The sequence below is a fragment of the Salminus brasiliensis genome, chromosome 17 (assembly GCF_030463535.1).
Source record: "Salminus brasiliensis chromosome 17, fSalBra1.hap2, whole genome shotgun sequence".
In the NCBI taxonomy this organism is placed as follows: domain Eukaryota; kingdom Metazoa; phylum Chordata; class Actinopteri; order Characiformes; family Bryconidae; genus Salminus; species Salminus brasiliensis.
Genome location: NC_132894.1, coordinates 30115107 through 30136877, shown reverse-complemented (window position 1 = coordinate 30136877; position 21771 = coordinate 30115107). Strand labels below are relative to the sequence as shown.

Below are 21771 nucleotides of genomic sequence, written 5' to 3'. Positions count from 1 at the left end.
AACAACGCGATGAATTATGGGTATTCCATGTCCAATAGGGTATATCGTTTGTTTACTATATATATTGTGGTGCATTGTGGGATTGTTACAGAGCACTGAAAAATCTGCACTACGTTTTCGAACACCACAACAAAATGGCAGAAGCCTTAAGTAGTGCACTAATAGGGCACAGCTATTTCGGACACACCTATATCGATCTGTTTTTGAGCCATCATGGTGCTTGGCTGTAAACCAGCCAATCAGAGCGAACAGAGCTCAGTACATTATTCATGAGCCAATCATAAAATGAAAAAGATGGTTGTAAATGGGCAATGTGTAATGTGAAACTGCCTCTAGACAATTTTCAACCCCAACCAAAGTTACAGACCAGTTTATAATACTGGATAAATGTATCGTGATGAGGTTTTATGTGCCATTTTTCTGCACGTTTCTGCAATTAAAGCAAAATTGTGAAACTGCAGTTCCCCTCGCTGACACCTAGAGGAGACAGACACTACTGATAAGTCTCAAAAACACAAAGCTAACACAACTCCCCACATTCTTTCACACACCCACAAGATCTAGATTCAATTCTAGATTTTTTGTGTAACATTGTGTAACATCCTTAAGCCTCATCAGTTTCACCAAGTTCACAATGTTGTATCCTGTGTATCCGTCCTGCTAGCTGGCAAATTCCAAAGCATTTCCATAACTGAATTCTGAATTTGAGCAGGAGAAAATAGGAAAGATCTAAGAGTTAAGCTAATGCTAATTTGATTGTATTTATTAGCCCGTAGTGGCTAGGCAGGCACCAGATGAGAAGAGCGGCCACTGTTTAAAATATGAATGGTAGTTCCCGTAACGCTTAACATGGTGTCTGTTTACAGATAAAATCCCGTCTTTTAACATTATGAGCCAATCAGCTTGTTGGTAATGCCGCAAATAGAGGAACCCCTGCCTTGATGTGGAGATGTGGAGCCAGAACAAGCCAAAAAATGTGCATTTTTAAGCTGAACAGTACAAACTATTCATTTTTACTAGATTACTAGATTTACTAGATTTCATCTGTGATTTAAAATAGTTTTGAGTATTTTGGTCTCTCCCCATTCACAGAGGTAGAAGCCTGGTCTTGTATGACTGGAAATAGCTGCCCATCAGTGTTGCAAAGATGGCGGCAATGTGAACAGGCTTGTCTATAGGACTTGTCTATAAGGACTTTGGTGGGCTCTCAGGGTTGGATGTGCATTTATTTTTTTTTCCAGTTTTTGTGAATAAATATACACACATACAATAATACAATCAATGACACCCCCCCCCCCCCCCCAAAAAAAAAAATCAGCCAAACTAACAAAAAATGAACACATTCATTCGTCCAGCAAATTTTGATCATTTTAGGATAAATTTAGGATCATTTCAGTTACACTAAGAAAACCTTAAGGCGTGGCTCATATTTACCACATTTTAATTCAGTTTAAATAGTGTTTAAGAATCATCAGATTAAAAAATACAATTTACAGAAGAGTCACTACAACTCAAACCAATAATCACTTCTTTATATTTGATATCTACACTGTATCCAGATTTAACTGAGAAATAATTAATACATATTTCCAAATTATTTAGTATAATAACATAAGAAATGGTTTATTAAGAAATTTTTGTTTAAAATGTGGTTCTTTATCTGTAGATTTGAGAAATATATCATTATATGGCTAAATATGATGCAGTATTTTTAAATAGTTCTTTGACCGTATTATAAAGCAAGTCAATAATCAGTCAGTCCTTGATGGTGATGTGTTGAAAGCCACTTTGACAACAGCAGTTGTGAAGGCTAGATGACTGGGGCAGAGCACCAGACCAAAATCCCTGTGAATCGTTGACAGGGTCATGGGCACCCAAGGCCCATTGATGCAATTCATGGTTGCCCAAAAAAGGCTTCAGTGTCGCCAAATCATCTTACAGTGTTCACCTCTACAGTGGCTTTGTATGGTTTTATTGAGAATCTAAGTTGTTCTTTGTTGTGTAAGTAGTGTTTGTGTACATTTCGGTTTGAGGACAAAAGGCTCAGATGTGGTTTAAGAAGCGATTTACCACCCTGTTATTTTACCTCAGTAAAATAACCCTGTTTCTCCTTTTATGGTGGGCTCGTAGTGCGGCTCTCATAGCAACCCATTTTCTCCTGAAGTGGCTGCTGTGTTTTACTGCGCCTCAGCTTTGACTGGGGCTTTCTGCAGTGTGCTGGGTGTATATTGACTTTGGGGGCGTAAATATAAAAAGCTGAGACTGTTATGTAACAGTTTGGGAATTGGCCCATTTTACAGCTGTTTCCCTTTCATGTCCCAAACTCTCACCTTATTCAATTCTAGGACCCTTTTAACACTTTAACACAGCAAGGCTTACTACACACTAAGGCCTATTACTCTGTAACTACAGGGACTTCTGTGCAAACTGGCGGGGCTATTCGTTGGTAATAGACGTTTTAGCCCACTGACGGGCTTTATGCTGTTTAAGGGGTAAAATTGACAGAAATGGGCAACTGATGGTCCTATAGTTTGTACTTACAGTTCAGAGTTATAAATAAATCAACTTAAAAACTAAAAAATGACATTTATAAGATAACAATCACTTTTCAGTTTTGTCAGACATATGCTATCTAAATGTACATCGGTTATCTTTTATCAATTTTAAATGAACTGAATTTTAATTATGAGCTTAAAAGGGGTCTGCAAATCCTGAGCAGAAGTGTACACCTGGTTCGTGTGCTGAAACAGTCATGCCTCGACACCCTCTTTGCTATGCCAGGAATGCTCAGGATCGGGTGGGTCTGGAAGACAGGAGCTCCTCAATAACTGACCCCTCAGGAAAAGGTCATTTAAAGAGGATGAATGACCTTTTGGGAGCCACCTGACAGGTAGGCATCTGCAGCACTAGTGAGAGCAGGGCAGTAGAACAGGCTTAAGATGGACTGATAAGAGATTGTAAGAGATGAAGACTGAAAGCAGTGGGTGCCATCGAAATGGACATCACATGAAAAGTAAGCCATCTTTAAAACTTACTGCTGCTATTAGTGTTGAATGTGAACATGTGTGCTCCAGGTGTCGTCTTCAAAAACGGTGAAATGGCACGGCCATAGCCTGAAACTGTTTCCCAGAGGCCTGATATTACAGCTCTTGTACTTGACCTGTAGGTTCAGTCTGCTTCATATATCCCTGACAGTTGAAGGGTTCTCATGTGGAAAGAAGAACCGTAGCCTATGGGAATCCTTCTGCTTCTGAGTGAGCTTAGGAGCCACAGCCCATCACCTGTCATTTGGCTTTGGAACGACCTTCAGCTTATGTCTGGTACACTAGCATTACACGAGCAGATGGAGAAATGACCACAGACAGCACTTTCCCTGTAATTACAAAAGAATGGAAAACGAGCTGAAGGACCGTCCCACTGGTCAAGGGGGTTTCTGTTCTTGTAGTGTTGACATTGTGCTCGGAGGTAAGCAGCTGTCTGGTGCAGTTATGGCAGATCTGTATCATGTATGAAGGACCTTTTAAAGCAGTGTTTGAGAGGGCAGAAGTATGGTGTCAGAGGGCGGCTTCAGTGTAAAATAGAGAGCAAACCATTCCTCATGGACCCCCAGACGATCCAAACCAACCTGCAACACATGAGAGATGAAGCTAGAATGTAAGCCATCTGGGGTACGCTTTGAGCCACCCTGGAAGGACATGCTTTACACATGCATTTTTGGACAAGCTGAGCGATGCCAACCTGGTATTTTGGACTCTTTGCATCACTTCCTGTATAAAATAGTAACTGTATAAACTACATAGTAACAACCATCTGATTGGCTTTCAATCAATTATCCCATTATCTAATTTTATTTATCTCATTTTATCTTTATGGAGTTTAAAATGTTTTTTAAATATATTTTTTTAACAGCATTGTGTCTGTTTTACATCCTGATACATATTGTGTGATATATATCGTTCACCCTTCTCTTCTAGCTCCACATAACCAGGAGTCCCCTTTTACACTGTTCCTCTTTCTCTTTGCAGAAATGGAGACATGGAGACATTTTTCTGACACTCATCACAAAGCCAAGGACTTTGTGCAAGGGGCTATTTATGCTCAGCCATGCTGTGATGTCTTTGGCCCGGCTCAAAAGCACGCTCTCACATTACAGGCCTCGTACTGTAACAGTATATATTAAGGCAAAAGGTGGCAAATCCTGGGTGTGTGTTACTGACATACTTTCTCATTGCTTTCCTTTTGTGTCGTCAGGACTCTGAAACACGCGCTGAAAGAATTATCGACTGTCTGTCACTCAACAGGTTTCTGTTACATCCAGGAAGACCCCCCCCCCAATAAATACGCTATATATGGTTTCAGATGGGCGTAGTGGCTTTCAGATGCTGTTTGGTAGAGGCGCATACAGTACGTGCCCTCACCTTGAGCCACGTTTGCTGGAGGGCCATAGTTAGATACCTCAGTGGCCCGCTGGGAGACATAGAAAGGCTGTAAATATGTTTACACTTTGGGGGGATCTGCAGCATATTACAGTGCAGCTTAGGAGAATGTGTTGGGGGGGTCCCGGCCTGACAGGCGAGAAATGGGGCCAATGCTCCTTCAAAGAGATAATGGGAAACACCTGAGGAGCCGCAGGGAGGCATTCTCTCAGCTTACAGAACTGTTACTGTATAAGGGATGGAGTGCTTAGGGTTTTTATAACAATACACCGCCGTGCAGATATATATACACATTATATATATATATATATATATATATATATATATATATATATATATATATATATATATATATATAAAATGTGTGTGTGTGTGTATATATATATATATATATATATATATATATATATATATATATATATATATATAAATAAACCATTTTAATCTCTTTCTCTCTCTCTGATGTCGACTGAATGAAGAATTAAGGATTTCTGAGCTGATGGGGAACTCCTTAATGGTTTCTTGAGCGCCCAACGGTCAGATTGGTGGTTGGTGTGGCGCAACAGATAACATCACTACCCGCCAGTGAGCTACCACACCATGTGGGAGACTGGGGTTCGATTCCTGGTCTGGGTGACTGTGCTGTGCTACACCAATAAGAGTCCTTGGGCAAGACTCCTAACACTACATTGGCCCACCTCTGTAATACGAGTAACCTTGAACGTTGCTCTGGATAAGAGCGTCAGCTAAATGCCATAAATGTAAATGTAAATGCAAATGCAATACATAGCCAGATGCACATATCCACCAGAACATGAATACATGAGAGGCAGAGACAAGTTTCTCAGCCCATCATCACAGCCTCGTAACATATAATTTTCCTATGAGATGTGATCTAAAGGAGGGGCTCCACAGATTCAGGAAAGATATTAATAGAAACATTGAGAAATGTTGAATTTCTCAACAGCTGCAAGTCCAACTATGAAGCAAGGGAGTTGGCATTAAGTTGTAGGGAAGCTTTTCCTCACCGGGAAGGAGTCTCTTTTCAAAACTGAAGGATGGATGGCGCGAAATACAGGGGGTCCGTCCAGGAACTTTCACTACTACTCCTGTCCTCCCCCCTCCTCCTCCTCCTTCCTACTGCTCCTGTCCTACCCCAGAAGATCGTGGAGGAAAGGAGCAGGAGGAACGGACAGAACAAGAAGTAACTGGATCAACTGAACATCTGATTCCTTTACAAATGTGATGAACTGCCCCTATCCCAACGCATGTGAGCAGGTGTAAACGGGCTCAAAATGAACCTGGGTTGGTACAGAATCCATACAAATCACACCTAACTGCCCTCAGGGATTTACCTCAAACACAATGACCATGTAAGAAACGAACCCTTCGCAACATGCTCGCCATGTTCTGCTTTATCAGACGGTCACTGCCTGGATATGTTGGCCTCCTGTCTCAGGTAATGGAAGTGTGAGGTATCTGCAGAGTGTTTCCTGCACCTCGCTTTGGTCCTGTTCTGTGTCAGCTTTGCTTTTCAGCACCACCCCCCCATTGCTGACACTGTAATCTCCCCTCACTCACTGTGACCAAACAGAAGGTCAGGTCTACTTCCACTGACCTTCACTTGCTAAAAGGCTTTGAAACAGAATATCTACTAGCAGAATAGTTCTGCTCTGGACTATTGATTTGTTTCAAATCCCCTCACGCACTGAGCTACCGAGCGAGTCTCTCACGCAGTGTTTTTCCTCAATACCTGACACTGACAATACCTATCACTGTTCCTGAAACGTTCCCCAGAGCAAAAATTAAACCGAAATGATTCTTTTGCTAAAATCAAATATTTCTTCTTGACCTGATTAGTCTTGGTGCTGCATCACTGTGAGAAGTACACGATCCTTGAGGAACTTTGGAGGCTCTTAAATTTGTAACTGTGGAGGAACCTTAAAGAAAAGGTTTTTAGAAGAAAAAGGTTTCTTAAGAGGTGCCTCGGCCAGGAAATCAAAGATTCCTCAAGGAACCTATACTTTAAGGGGGTGAGGAATGGAAAAATGATAGCATCACAATAATTAAAATGCAACAATGAGCTGTTCTTGTAGGTGTTGTTTTTTTTTTGCCATAGGTGATAAGTTGAAGAAGTCCCCTGATAAAACATACGGCACCAGGAGCAGATAGGTCCTACATGCGCAGCAGACCATGCTGAAGCAAACCCTGGACCACCGATTTCAGGAGGACCTGAGATCTGTTCCCTGGGCCGCTCCTGGGCTCAAATACAGCTTTCACACCTGACCAAACACACTGAAAATGCTAGTGCAAAAAACACCCTAAAGATTTATCTGTCCAAAGCACATTGTTCCAGAAGTCCTGGCCTTTGTCTAGGTGTTCTCCGGCAAACTTCAACAATCTTGTCCAAATTTTTTCACTTGACTATCATATTGCCCTGAAAACCCTCTGCCACTGCAGTTAGAGAACCTGCAATAACAACAGCACGAATGGTACCAACTTTCCTGTTCCTGCTTCCATGCAACAGATGCTTTATTTTGACAAGGTTTGATGAGGCAACTCTTGTTTGTGTCATTCGTTACCATGAGAAAAGCTGAAGATACAAAAGGCTGTGCGTTCGCTGTGAGGTCAGAAGGTGCTTTGCCCGTTCAGAACATGAATGCACTTGCACGCTGACATAATCCGCATTTTCTCCGTGAAGCTTATACTCCTGATGTGTGAGCTAACGGCGAAAACACATCTCTTATGGCAGCAGAGAACCCGGGACTTAAAGTAGAAGAAAATAGGATTGCAACTTGCACTTGAGTTCACATGTATAGCACAGAGTGTTCACGAGGGACAGTCGCACATTGTCTTCGAACAGTAAATCTACAACACAGACCACATTCTTTCTTCTGTTTTCTTCTGGAAATAACCCTGAGCGAAAAGTCTTGTAAACAAGTGTCACATTCATCTCAGCATGTCAGAGGCTAACTCCATGCAGCTACTAATCTCCTCTAGCTTACATTCACAGGCTCTGTGCTTGTGCTGCTGATTAGGTTCACCACAACGTTCCTCCTTTTTCTTCAACGGGTCAGTGGCAGAGCTCTGTGTATGTGTGTGTGTTCTGCAGCTGGGAATGAAAGAGCACTGCGTTTGTGTTCTGATGAGATCCTCTGGTTAGCAATGCATGCTGTGCTCGACCCTATAGTGACCGGTGTTGTGCAGGGGTATAATTCATTTATTACTGTAGGTACTGACTTTGCTTATTAGCCCATAGGGGTGCAAAAATATGCCATGCACATTCAGCTGAAGGTGGTGATTTAAATCCACTGACTGATGATAATAATAATACTCATATATGCTCATTTGTCCAATTCTTTTCTTCCAAATCTAAAAAGAAGGGATGTATGATTATATCGTAATCACATTGGTATCAGTATCAAGGAGGGTAACGTTGCATTGCTGGGAAGCAGACATGCTTGCTCCACTGCACCTACCAGATGCCTGTGCTGGCCAACATCACTTAAGAGTGATGAGGGGAGGGAGCACGGCCAATTGTGCTCTCTCAAATCCGGACGCTGATGGCAAAGCGCCGTGGCTCGGGATTCGAATGTGTGACCCCCGGGTCGTAGTGGTTGCACGCTAGACCGCTGACCCACTTGCAGCCCAATATCAGCATTTTAAGTTAGATTTAATAAACATATTATTACTGTCACTCAAACGCCTCATAGCTCAACTACCAACTTCACAGGAGAAAGAAAACCCTTCAATTTCAATGGAAATCAATGTACAAATATCTATATGGACAAAAGTACTGGGACACACCCAATACGTCATCATTGCATTCAGGTGTTTCATGCAAGTCCCTTTGCCACAGGTGTGTAAAATCAAGCATCTAGCCATGCAGTCTGCCTTTACACTCTAAAGGCAGGTTCTAAAGAGCTCACTGGATTCCACAGCAACTCAGCCATGAAGTTTCAGAGCGGGGTCGCCAAGTGCTGAAGTGCATAGTGCATTAAAGTCAGCAACGCTCTGCAGAGTTTTAAACCTCCTCTTTAATTATTATCAGCACTCATTTTTATTAATATCAGCACTAAAACTGCACGCGGGGAGATTCATGGCATGGGTTTCCATGGCCGAGGAGCTGCATGCAAGCCTTGCATCACCTAGCACAATGGCAAGCATCAGATGGAGTGGGGGAAAGCACATTGTGACGTTGGGTTGAGGAGGGATAATGCTACAGGGATGTTTGTCTGGGGTTGGCCTATAGGCCCCTTAGTTATCCAAACTGCTTTTGGCTTTGTGGAAACAGTTTAGGGAAGGCCATTGAAGGCCATCATGACTGTGCCCCAGTGCACAAAGCAAGGTCCATTAAGCCATTGGTTGAGTGAGTTTGTTGTGGAAGAACTTGATTGGCCCCCATAGAGCCCTGACTTCAACCCCATCAAACACCTTTGGGAGGAACAAGAATGGAAATTGTGAGCCAGGCCCTCTCAACTAACATCAGCATTTGAACTCACAAATGCTCTTCTGGATGAATGGGCAAAGAATCCCACAAACACACTCCAAACTCTTGCAGAAAGCTTTCCCAGAAGGGTGGCAGCTGTTAGAGCTGCAAAGGGGAAATTCCTATTGATTTAGAATAGGAGGTCATTAAAGCTCCTGTAGGTGCAACATGTAGGTACCACAATACTGTTGTCCATATAGTGTATTTTAGTCTGCGTCATTTTGGAGTATTTCTGGTGGCCACCATTGAAATATTGGCATATTTGCAGTAGAAATATCTGATAGGTAAACATCCCAAACTAAAATGTGTAGTTACACAACTGATTCTGAACTGCACACATTTTTCAATTCAGGGTATTTCACACCAATTCTGACCAAAAAAAACTGAATCAAATCTGGTGCTTCACAATACACTGAATCATTCTGTAAGGCAGTGTTAGCAGAGAACGGGTTAATAGCAGCAGAAAATGCTGGATTAGATATCGGAAGCAAAAAATAATCTGAATCTGATTCAATCCTTTAATAATCTATCCTGAAAGAGCACACACTCACACTGTGTGAGGTGAGCGTGTAAACTTTGTGTATCTTCCTGTTGGGCAGTAGAGCGTTAGAGTAGTTTGAGTGCGATTGCCCACTTTGATACTTTTGAATAAAGGAATTTAATTGGAAAAGCTACTTTTAAAACCTTGTAGTTTTTAACTAAACTAATATCAGCAAAACCCAATATTTCAATATCAGTTTCAGACACAACCTTTTTGAATCGTTATCAATGTCAGCTGAGAAATTGACACCCCTAGCTAACCACTTTATATGAGGTCAAGCAGCGTGAGATGCTCAAACCAGTATGAAACTATTCAGTCCCTAGCGAGTCTCTGAATTAGCGAGTGCCATTCTGTCCGCTTCCTCGTGATGTAAGTGGGTGTGATAGTCTGGGCAGGCAGGCGAGTGCAGCCTTCCACTCGCACGCTCTCGCACAGAGCTTCTGCGTTGCAGATGACGTACATGCCGCAGTCATAGCTGTTCTGCTGCGACGGACATGGCTCCTCCACAAAGGGTGCTTTGGTGGCCAAAAAAGTCTCGAGCTTGGCGGCGATGCGGCGGGCGTGCAGGGAGTTGCCTCCGCTCTGAGAGTCGTAGTGGGAGAAGCGGCCCGTGTCTCGCTGGTAGAGAAGCAGGCTCCAGTGGGAGCCGCCGGCCGTCTGGTTGGAGTTGTCGTTGACAGCCAAAAAGACCCAGCGACGGGACGGCAGCCTCAGCGGCTCGAGGAACAGGGCGAGCTCCTCTTGGCAGGACGCGCACTTGATGAACTGGGTGACCTCGGGGCTGATGAAACAGACCTTGTCGCCCAGGCTCTTGAAGCGTTCTGTGGCGAAATACTCAAAGGCGAAACCGATGACCTGGTCGTTGAGCCAGTGAGGGCCATCCAAGAGGGACACGTCGGAGCGCCGAAGCAGGCTGTCCTGATAGCTCAGCACCACTGGGTCCATCTCCAAGGCAGGTTCGGTCACACAGGCAGCGGGTTACTACAAGGGCAAATAAAAGGGTAACCATTATGGCAATACTGACCTGCCAGAGAACGTTACAGCATGCAAGCGAACAGCGATGCATGATGATATCACATTAATATCAGGCATATTAGCATCTGTGCATATCTTTAAATAAGTCCTCCAGTCCTCAGATCGCCTCAAGATGCTCCAGGTTTAGTTCTGCTGTGCTGTGAGCATCTCAAACTGATCTCAAATGCTACTATTGAGGATCTATGGGCTGGAAATAACACGGGTCACTAGTTTATATAGCTGACACTTTAAGGGGTGCCTAAAGTATCATGGTAGACAAATATTTGGACACCTAAAACATTTAAATGTAGGGAATTATTTAGCTAAGCTTGATGAATAAACTGGTAAACTGAGTGGACGAGTATAATAAATCCCTAAATATCATTTTTCTATACTGATACTTCATTTAAAGAGTACAGATCCCCTAAGGTATCTCTCTATATGCTATCTTATCCACGTGGTCCTAAATGTAACCCAACACGTGTTTTCTAAGCTATGTAGCTAAACTCCATATTTACATAGACTGACTCCAGACTGCCCACTATTAGCCAGCTAGCCAGCTAGCACTAGCTAACGTCCCCACTGCATTCAGTCAAACAGCCTAGTTTTAAATGCTGCCTAGCTAGCTACAATATTCAGACTCTTCCCGGAGACGAGCTGCCAAAACAACACCTACATAAACCACAAAACGTAGCTAGTCAGTTATTATAAACAGCCGCAGTAACTTCAGCCTTCGTGGCCAGCTGCGTTTGCTGCAATGCGCTAGTTAGCTAGCAGGCTAACACAAGCACTAGCTAGCGAGGCTCCCTCTTATCGGCGAAGTGAGCGTTTGGCTAGCTAGCTAGCTAGCAACGCTTCCATAAACAATCCCAACACAAACAGCGACAAATGACTGACAGGCTGTTTTTACCTCACATGCGAAACGTTCACTAAACCGACGTGTCATAACGGCACGCAGCGGCAAACAGCTGCCATACAAAACAAGCCCCTCGGCACCGTTAAACCACCAGCAAGTGCGGCCGGCCGGCGGGCGGGCGCGTCCCAATACGCGTGACCTAGCCCGCTCACTTAGTGGCACGGCCAGGCTCGCACTCACTAAGCAAAGCGTTCTATCTAGGGCACGAGCGCTCGTATTGGGACGCGCCAGTCTCTCCTTTCACGTCCACACCCCTGAACGACCGTGCCGCTGATTCGCCAGCCAGCAAGACCGCGACCAATCCGCGGCGTCCATCCCCGCGCTTAGCCCCGCCCCTGCTGTGCGGGGCTCCGGCCTGTGGGAGAGACTGTGGCGAGCACGCGCAGGCAGCGCGCGAGCACGGCGAAATGAGAAGCAGCAGTGATTAGTGGAGAGGCAGAGGCAGAGAGAGGGAGAGAGGAAGCTCGCTATGGTGGAGTGTGTGAGTCGACATGGCTCGGTGTCGTGAGCCTGTAGCCGTGAGGAAGTTCGTGCGAGGGACAGTTTGAGGGGGGGGTCTCGTCCGCTGGAATATTTAACCCACCGTTGACGGAGTGCGCGAGCTCGGCTTGTGCGCAGGCTGCAAACTAACCGTGAAACCAGCCCGCTGTGAGAGTGGGCTCTGCTCTCAGCTCGAGGAGGTGAGTAGTCCTGGTTTAGGGGGTGTTTACAGGGAGGGGGGGGGCATGCTGAACTTCATCGTTTGGGGTCTCAGTAGTTGAGCGTGTTTGCTTGTTTGGGCGCCTTTCAGGGAGCCCATTCATCCCCTCAGTGCTGTGAGACGCTCAGTATATGTGCTGCTTGCATGTGGCCCGCAGACAGCCCAGCTAGCAGGGGTGAGTGTAGGGTGGACCTGCTGGGACACATTGGGACAAATGTCGAAGGAGCGCCTTCAGCAACTTACTGACCCCCTCATCATGTGGTGAGTTGGCCTTAATGGTGTGTTGGTGAGTTGGTGACAGATGTCCAGGGCAGTGATGATGATGATGATGATGCATTATTTAGAAGAGCTAATCTGGCTCCCCCCCTTTTTTTTTTTTTTTTTACCCCTTGCACCTCAAGGGGGGCACCTCCTCTCATTTCAGGGCAGTGCTGCCAAATCTGCCTAGTCATTCAGTCCACTTCTCCTCCACAGGCCGGAGATGGGTTGCAGAGGGGTGTATCAGTAAGTTGTTGTTCAGGGGTGTTGGGCGTTAAGTCCGAAAACAAATGCACCTGCTTTGCAGGAGCGAGGGTTCGGGGTCAGGGTTTGACCTTATTTGGCGCACATCTTGCTTGACAGGAACACATGCATGGCTTCTTTGCTTGTTTCACAGCAGCACACACACACACACGACGTAGGCCGTCCCGGCCCTTGCTGGCTAGGGCAGTGTGTGGCTTCACCTCGGAAGAGTGGACCCCAGTGTCTTTTAGACTCACCCAATGAGGGTTCCTGGGCCGAAATGAAGACTGTCCCATGTTAAACTCCTGGGACGTTTATAGTAGAAGCTGGTGGTCCGGTGCTGAAGTTATGCGAAACACCACCACCACCCCACCCCACCCCGCCCCCGGTGTCGTTCTTCTGTAGCAGATCAGCGCAGGTGATTCGTGTGTGTCCGCCGCAAGAATGTTAAGGGTCTGCTTCAGCTGTTGGGGTGGCATGGAAGGCCTGAGCTGACATCAGCCTGACAGCTGGACTTATGGACATCTGACGCCTCAGAGATGACCCCCACCCCAAATAAAATGCCCCCCCCCCATGCATCATGATATGGTTAATAACAGTGTTGGCAGACTTTCCACTTTTAAAACAGTGACTGACCTTTTGACCCCAACTGCCAGGACCAGAGCTATTGTTTTTGTTGTTGTTGTTGCTGTGTGTGTGTGTGTGTGTGTGTGTGTGTGTGTGTGTGTGTGTGTGTGTGTGAGACTGTAAGCTAAGCTATTTGAGCTGTTGCTTTATTTATTGCTAGTGAAATTTAACACAGGAATATAACAGATTGTGGACCTTGTCACTTTGTGGATAGCATGACCCATTAGTCAAACTCCTCAGTTGCTCCTCAGATTGACTAGGCTGTGCTCTACAGCAGTGAGGCGATTGTGACGGACCGAAACTTGGACAACCATTACCATCAGAAGCACCTCTAAGTATGAACAGTAACCATTCAAAAAGTTTCAATGGGGGGACAAAAGCAAAACCCTGAGGAGTTTAATGTGTGAAATACTGTAAAAAAAAAAAAAAAAAAAGAAAGAAAAATGAAAATGAAGAAAAAAGGGGTCTCTAAACCACAAGTTCAGAAAACGGGCCGCCGCGCAGGCTGTTAGTGGGAGCAGAGTCACTTTGCAAGTTTGATATAACCGTTAAATATTTATGCCGACCAGAAATAAATGTTGCTGCCTCATCTGAATGCCTGGAGAGGAAGCTCTCAGCAGGATGAGCGCCTGGAGGGCCGTCAGGCTTGGGACAGTCTGTCTCGCAGAAGTGTCTCTCTCACACACACACATATACACACACACACAGGACTTATGCCTTGAGGTTACCGTATTGGGTCTCGTGTGCTTTCACATGTCGCTGTGATCGGCCTCATGATGTAATTTAGACTCATGATCTGAGCATACGGCCCCCAGCGATCTGTCCCACAGTTAGTCTGTCCCACAGTTCACAGAAGTTGAACCATCAGATCGTCTCAGTGGCTGCGTTCACATTACAGGTCTCAAGAATCAGTCCTCAGCTGGGAGTTAAGGATTTGGCCATGTAAATGAACAAACTGAATGAACTGTTCTTGAAACGTCACATGTGCACACACTGCACACACTCCAGCAGCAAAAAATCGTCCCCTTCTCCTCCATTCTTGTTGTTTTTCTGCGCTGTGGGTGCTGGCTGATGACGACAGCACTAAGCGCATGCGTACAGGCAAAAAGACTCATGAAAGCCGATCTGACTGTTCACCTTGAGATACGTATCCGATCTAGGACCACATATGAAAGTGACTCCATCCTGATTTGAAAAGATTGAATTTGACATGTCCACACAGTCCTGGATAAATATCTGATCTGTGCTCCTAGATCGGATACGTATCTGATTTGTATCTTCAGCCTGGTTATGTGAACAAAGCCAATGTTAGTTAGACATGAAGCACTGTGGTGTATTTCCCAGGGAAAGAGGGGTATCTAAGTGAGGAGCTAGCTTAGCTAAGTGTTTTGTCTCGGTGAGGGGCTGTTTTTTTTTTATTATTATTATTAATCATTTTTTATTTTGGTTAATATTGTTTTGCCCCATCCGCTGGTGCTCAGTGACATCATCAGAAATCAAGAGGTTTTAGAGGCTGACAGAAGTCAGTGAGGTAATAATGAAACATTACAGGAAACCAAGACTTGTCTTTACAATGATGTAACATTGAGTGAAAAAGGGTCCTTAATGACGGTTCTTTGGGGATCCCTTTTGGCAAGGTCGTGGTTCTTTATAGAACCATGACAACTCCAAAAAAAACCAAAATGTTTTAATGCTACATGCTTTTTTTACTATGTTCAGATATGAGGAAAAGAGCCTGTCATTAAACCTGTCAAATATTTTTGTATTTTTTTGCAGTCCTGTGTAGAACCCATTTTGCTTAGAGTGTAACATAAAGGATAAAGGATAAAGGTGCACGTATTCGTCACTGTACAGTGTGGACTGTACAGCGAAATGTGTCCTCCGCATTTAACCCATCTGGTAGTGAATACACACTCACACACACACACGTGTTAGGGGCAGTGAGTACACACACACACCCAGAGCGGTGGGCAGCCAACTCCAGCGCCCGGGGAGCAGAGAGGGTAAAGGGCCTTGCTCAAGGGCCCAACAGTGGCAGCTTGCCGAGCCCGGGAATCGAACCCACAACCCTGTTATCGATATCCCGGCGCTCTAACCGCTGAGCCACCACTGCCCCAGAAACAGTGGTGCTGTGTGGAACCGTCTTTAAAGGGTCATATTGCACAAGACATTTTGCATTACAGAGAAGAACCATTCAGCCAACAAAGAAGCATTCATTGAAGCATATATATGAAACCATTGCCTTTAGTGAAGAACCCTTAAAATGCCCCCTTTTAAGGGTGTATAATGAATCATACCCCTGGTTCATGCGGGGGCATGAACTAACGAGGTTAAAATGAAGGTCAGTTTTGATTTCAGGTTTAAATGCTTCCATCTGAACTGAAAATGTTGAAGCTCTTTGGAGGGTCTGTACGGTTTGAGATGGCTCTCTTTAGGGCCTAAAACAATTAGCTGATGTCTGGAATGCTTTTACTCCACTTTTACTACTGGTTACTGTGCAGGTTGGAGCTCGGCAGAAATCAGTTGTGAAAAGAAGGCCTATAACTAGACCATGATGGCTTAACCACTGAGACGTTACACTCTACTGTAGCCGTAGTGCCGTACAGTCACCAGACTTGAAGATGATCTAATTCTGTAAATCACCACAAGAATCATCTGTGAAACTGTAGTCAGCGTATGTAGCTGAAGGGGGGAGGGAGGGGGGGTTGTGGTTCATCATTGGAGGAGATGAATGGACAGCTGCGGGCTTGGATGCATGGGTCATATAGCTAGCCAGACTGTGATTAATACTCTTACAGAGTGTTTCAAATATGCTACGCTTCTGTGTCCAACCGAACATCTAATGGACATTAGATATCCAGGTTCGCAATAACTGCCTGCGTTGTTAGTGACGTGATTTTAATCTCCGAAATGCATGTTTATGTAATCCAAAGTATGTAAGAGCTCTGCTGCTCTGAAATGTGTTACAGGCTGTTACCCTCTTCTTTTCCCACCAAAAAATAGGTTCTTTTGACTGTGCTTAACTTGTAACTGAATGAATGATTCAGTGAGTTATGTAGATGGTTCTGTCTTGTCCTTTAAAATTGTTCTATATCGACCCAAAAAGATTTTCACTGTTGTTGCAGTATGCAAACAAGAGTCAAGAGTCCCGATCCAGTTATTTTGCCCCCTGGTCTGAGTGCTACACACTCTGGACTGATATCTGTTGTTGTTGGTCTACTGATGTGAAATAGCTGGTTTATAGTGGGTGAATGTGCTGTGATTGGGTTTCTATAGCATATGTATATATATATATATGTATGTATGTATGTATGTATGTGTGTGTGTGTGTGTGTGTGTGTGTGTGCGTGTATTAGCATTAGTGTTAGCCTCCACTCACTTTTGAATGTGCTCTTCAGTGCTGGTTCATGAACAGAGAAAGGCGTGCGGTTCTCCCGCTGGTAAAACGGAGCGTTTCAGTGACAGTTTTAAAAAGGTTCAGATATTATGGTCCATTTTCTTGTTCCACTGTAAAATAGCTCCACACTGCAGACTTTGAACACCTTCTGAAAACTTGAGAATGTCCGCACTGCTGCCAGCTGGGCAATAAAGTCCATTAATGGTGTCTTGACACCATATGATGGTGTTAACACTGTGGCTAAAATCTGAGAATCGGAACTGGATTGGGATTAAAGTAGCCGATTCCCAATCCAATGAAAATATGACTGGATTGGCCCTGAGAGATCCCTTGTGAAGAGTTTCTTCAGTACAATGTAGAACCCTTTTTGCAGTGGGTTTAGTACCGAGGTGTTCTTTAAATTGTTACAGCAGTGGTGCTGTGTAGAACCATCTTTAAAGGTCCTATACAGGACACTTGCCCTCCTGAGAAGAACCCCCAGCCAACAAAGAAGCATTAGTTTAAGCGTGGTCATGGTTCAGTGTGAACCTTTAAAGAGCCCCTAAGGATGTATGATAGCTCATAGTTGATATGAGAAGGGACATGAGTCAAAGTAGCGCTGAGCGATATTTAAAGACATTTTTGACCATATATATCACAATGTTTCATCATGTAGACAAAACGCACCAACAAGCGTAACAATTTAAAAGACTGCTATCCAAATACTCTTCCATACTAAGTACCTTACACATTGTGCTTTACACTCTTTAAGCACTGACGACATCCACGATACACTCATGAAAGCATATTGTGTACCACAATAACAAAATTGATCACAATGCGATAAAAAAAATGCTAGAACGTTAAAAATAAAGGTCAGTCTGGATTTGTAACCAAATGAATGATTCAGTGAGTTATGGTGGTGGATCTGCATTAGAACAGATTGTGATGGAGCTTTCCTGGTGCCTGAGGTTGTTCTGGACCAGTGGACATGGAAATGTGTCAGATAACCCTTTGAACTTCTTTTCTTCTCCGTTTTTCCCAGCACGGACTTGTATAGACGTTCTAGCCTAACCCTTTTGTTTGATAGAACTCCAGGTAAACTATTCAGCTTCCTGTCGGAGATGGCAGGTAGCCTACGTTTGCACACAGAAGTGAGAACTTCACATGTCCTGTCTTTACCGAAGATGAGGCATTGTCTGCAAATCAGGTCTTCCCTTTGAGGTTTCCCGCATGCTTGATTTGTAGCGTTCCTGTATATCCTTTAGAAGCCCAGCCTTGTTTGAAGTGTAGCAGTCATTCTCTGCCATCAGTTCACCGGCCTTTCCTCCTCTCTGAACTCTGAGGGTAGTGTGGACGTTTCACTTCCAGAGCTTCTTGCGGCCATATGGCCCCTTGAGTCGGGGCAGGGGGTCAGTAATCCTTTGACGTGCACAGTCATGCCGGACTTGACAATAAAGCATTGAGTAAGTCGTGTCGAACAGTGGCCGCACATTTACAATTAAGATGCAGAGCCTTTGAAGGCGCCTTTCGCCAGTTTTTCAGATGGGTATTTAATTGGTTTGTCATGGTCTTCTCGGATCGTGTTGTCCGTTAGACGAGGGGCCTGGTAAACCCATTAGCATCCTTTGCTTTTCATCTGTGCTTGTTTCAGATTGCTGCAGAGATGCATCTTTTGTACCCCCCCCTCCTTCTAGAGACGGGTCATTAGGCCACACTGTCACTGTTTGTCCTCCTTGTTAGTTTGGGTGAGATATTGGGGTGATATTTGCATGGAGTAAAATATAATCACTGTAAGGACAAAGAGCTCTTAAATGTACTATATTCTTAAGACAACCCTGTGTTGATAAATTTGTCATCCTATGTCTTGAATGCATCTTTTCAGTACATACTGATGCCATTTTGGGGGGGTTGGGTGGTTTTAAAACATAGCAACCTTGCTTTTTGATTTTACTCTGGCTCCTTTTTTGCAGAATTAAGCTGTTTGTATTTTGTTTAACCATGGACTAAGAAGAATTTCACCTAACATAAAGATAATACATTGTTAGCACTTCTGAAAATAATATTTATTTGTATTAATGTTGAAATATAAAGCATTAGATTTCTGGAATTCCTACAATCTAAGACCCTACACCTGCTCATATGAGTAGTGTGTGGATTGTATCCTGATCAGAGATTTTAGCCTCATGCCAATCAAATGCGTCTCTGGTTATTTGGACTGAAATCTGATTGCGGTGTGGGACGAAAGATTTGCTCGTTGTGCAACAATTGTTACTGGTGTTTGGGTTGTACTGGGAGGGGTTTTGGTAGTTGTTTGGTAGTGTTCACTCTGCTGTAAAGTGACGTCTCAAGTGACGTCTCAAATGCGTCTCAGACCTCCTCCAGAAGTGGTTTGAGGGATCAGATTTTTGTCTGGTTTAAATGCGTCTTGGGTGAGTTTACACTTGAATTTTTTTAATGTGGCTTTGCCTGATCCAGATATAATCCAGATATTTGGACCACGTATATGCCTGGTTGTTTTTATGTGTCTTAATAAAGGGGTTCTTTGACAAGTTCTTTGTTTTTCAGGACCACAAAAGAAAAAATCTGTTTTTATAGACTAAAGTAAGTCCTATCATGTTCTAAACCACTTCAGTTTGTCTGTACCAGGAGAAATGAAGATCTGAAGACATGTTTTGAGCAGTTTAGGAGACTCCTCTGGAGATTAAATTGTATATGAGATTGTGACAGTGACAGTCCAGCATTTGTTAGCAATGTTAGCCCAGCACGGGGGTGAGAGAGAATGAAGAAGCAAACCTTCAGATACCAAATCTGTCCAGGCTGATCAACAGCAGCTGGGGTCAGTGATCATCAAATAACGGTGAGTTTTCTGGATTCTGAATGAGCCTAAATGAGCACACAAAGACCTGCTCTGCTCTGACTAATGTGTACCAGAAGAACAGGTGTGGATGAGGCGGTGTAATGGCACAGCTTTGTAGTTTAAAGTGAGTCCATTGTGAATCTAGGACACTGGACTAAAAATACAGGATCATACGAAGGAAAGCTGAACTCTCCTGACCTTCTCCTTCGCCAAAAGAGGACAAGAGCAGACACCTGAACCACCCATCTGCAGTCTCCCCTCTCCGCTTTGTCCTCGGTCAGCTGTCCTCTGGATGTTCACTGCAGAAAATTCCCTGCCTAATGTCTTCTCTGCTTTATCGCTTGACTGCTGGGCCAGAAGGAAAATGTCGGAAACCAAAAGTCTTGCTGTTTCAGGAGACTGGGAGATTTATCACTGTCTTATCTTGTCTGAGATCTTGGATGCCCTCTTTGCGTGTACTCTCTTGAACAGCAGTTCAGTCTGCAAGCCAGGAAGCTCCAGATAACGAAGAGGGGGCTGTGAATCAGATATTTTTGTGTGTGTATGTGTGTGTTCAGCTGTACAGATTTGGAGAAGGACAATCGAAAGGCTTTCCAGGTCAACCCCCGCTGATTTGTTGAGCTCTGAATTCCCTCAACATAAAAGAAGTCAGCTGAAAACGGGGCGGCACACTTGAACCATCAGTAGGTCAATATGTTTGAAACTACCTGGATTTACAGCGCTCTTGTAAACCCAGGCATGGATGTAAGAAGTTTTCCAGTTATGGATTTTTCCAACAACGTGTCCATCAATGCTCGTGGGCCTATAGCCCTGTCTGCCGAGCGCATGGTCTCATTGAACTCAGATGTTCGCCGGTTTCATAATGGTCTCGAGAGGCTTGGTGAACTTCTTGTCGAGTGCTCTGATGTGTAGGTTGTTTTGGAATCGCACATGTGGTCAGCAGTTTAGGTTTTATAAATATTGTTGCAATAATAATGAGCTCATCCACGTTGCATCAGGCATCCTTTTGTTGGTACCTTGGAAAGCCGTTTTGATCAGCATGTGGTAGCGTTCATGGCCTTAGCTGCACAGTCATCAAAAACACGGCCTAAATATGAACATCATGCTCATTTCGCTCGCCTGTGATCGGTTTCGCCTCTTTCACGTTCACGTATTAAATCCAATGGCTTGGCTCGCCTCGCTGCTGTGTATATTTCCATTCACTTTGAGCCTGTAAGGTGGGCAGGACTGAATAAACCACAAGCCCCTATTAATCGCGACCTAACATTTAGAGAGGGCAGCCCCCTGGGGTAAGCAAGACAAACAGCCGTGTGTTTTGGAATCGCTGGATTCTCTCTGCAGTTCTCCAGCACTGTATTTGTTTTGGTGGTGCAGCTTTAGGCTGCACTCTTGAAGAAGCCCTTACTTCAGTTAGGAGCTCTGGTGTACAGTAGAATAGAGATGTCGCCATACCGTACTTGAGTTGGTGTTGCCAAGGGAAGTTCAGAATGACGTGCATTTGAATCATGTTACATATATTGGAGAAAGCAGTCTTGGCAGTCTTGTCCAAGGGCTGTTGCTCTCGCAGGAGAAGGTTTTCAGCCATGCAGACGATAACCAGGCAACCCCACATGTGGCGCTAGGAGCGGATAGCTTCCACACCTGCAATGAAGCCCTAAAGTGAAGCCCAGACCACTGATGTCAGGGGGTCCAGAGACAGCTCCTAGGCACATACAGCTTGGTGTGAAAACGAGGTATAAATAAAATAATTTCTGTCTGTTTTTAGTATAAAAGCTCCTGAAAACATGGTTAAATGTAAGATACTGGACCTTTTATGTTGAATTAGCATATCTAAAACATCCACCCGTTAGATATGTTAATGAGATGTCTCTGCTTAGTTAAACAAGCTTCCACAAGATGATAGGAGAAATCCAAGGTCAGCATAATTTTGTTTAAATGATGAGATGCCTGGTTGAATTACTACATAAATGATATAGAACTATTATTATTATTTATTATTATTGTAATTGCATTATGTTAGTATATCAATATTAAATGTATATCCTATTACGGTTTGAACTTGTATATAAGCTGGAACTGTGTAACGCTACAGTACGAACCTCACTGCTTTTTCAACTCCTAATGGTGCATTTCAGGCCGTCCCGTCCACGGCTGACTCTGGGGCGGCATTTGGTTTATTGGCCTCAGTGTGGCCTAAGATGAGCTGAGCGCGAGCATCTGGTGGGCGCTGATGTGCATTTGTTCGTCTGCCAGAAAGCGTGCCTGCAGAGAGGCTCCTTGTGTCCTCCTTCCGTCGGCTGCCTGCCCTCGG

The 21771-nt window shown here is 44.3% G+C and overlaps 2 protein-coding genes across 8 annotated transcripts in view; one reads left to right on the top strand and one right to left on the bottom strand.

Annotated features, from left to right (window-relative positions):
* Window positions 1-6936: 6936 nt before the first annotated feature.
* On the bottom strand, window positions 6937-11494 carry senp8 (SUMO peptidase family member, NEDD8 specific). Of its 2 annotated transcripts, none has more exons than XM_072660243.1 (2): window positions 11391-11494; window positions 6937-10447 (listed from the first exon to the last, which is right to left on the bottom strand). In XM_072660243.1, the coding sequence occupies exon 2, from the start codon at window positions 10409-10411 to the stop codon at window positions 9779-9781; it is 633 nt and encodes a 210-aa protein (XP_072516344.1). In that variant the 5' UTR covers window positions 10412-10447; window positions 11391-11494; the 3' UTR covers window positions 6937-9778. The 2 variants fall into 2 exon arrangements, with proteins under 2 accessions (XP_072516344.1, XP_072516345.1); XM_072660244.1 differs by lacking the exon at window positions 11391-11494 and adding an exon at window positions 11157-11240.
* A 284-nt stretch (window positions 11495-11778) lies between these two features.
* Window positions 11779-21771, top strand: part of myo9aa (myosin IXAa) — a 131047-nt gene continuing 121054 nt past the window's right edge. For all 6 annotated transcript variants that reach the window (XM_072660959.1, XM_072660961.1, XM_072660962.1 and 3 more), the window contains exon 1: window positions 11779-12076. The gene's annotated coding sequence lies outside the window, so the exon portion shown is untranslated. The remainder of the gene's footprint in view (window positions 12077-21771) is intronic.

Coding starts and splice junctions, on each gene's coding strand:
- senp8 (XM_072660243.1), bottom strand. CDS start 10,411: ATGGACCCAGTGGTGCTGAGCTATCAGGACAGCCTGCTTCGGCGCTCC.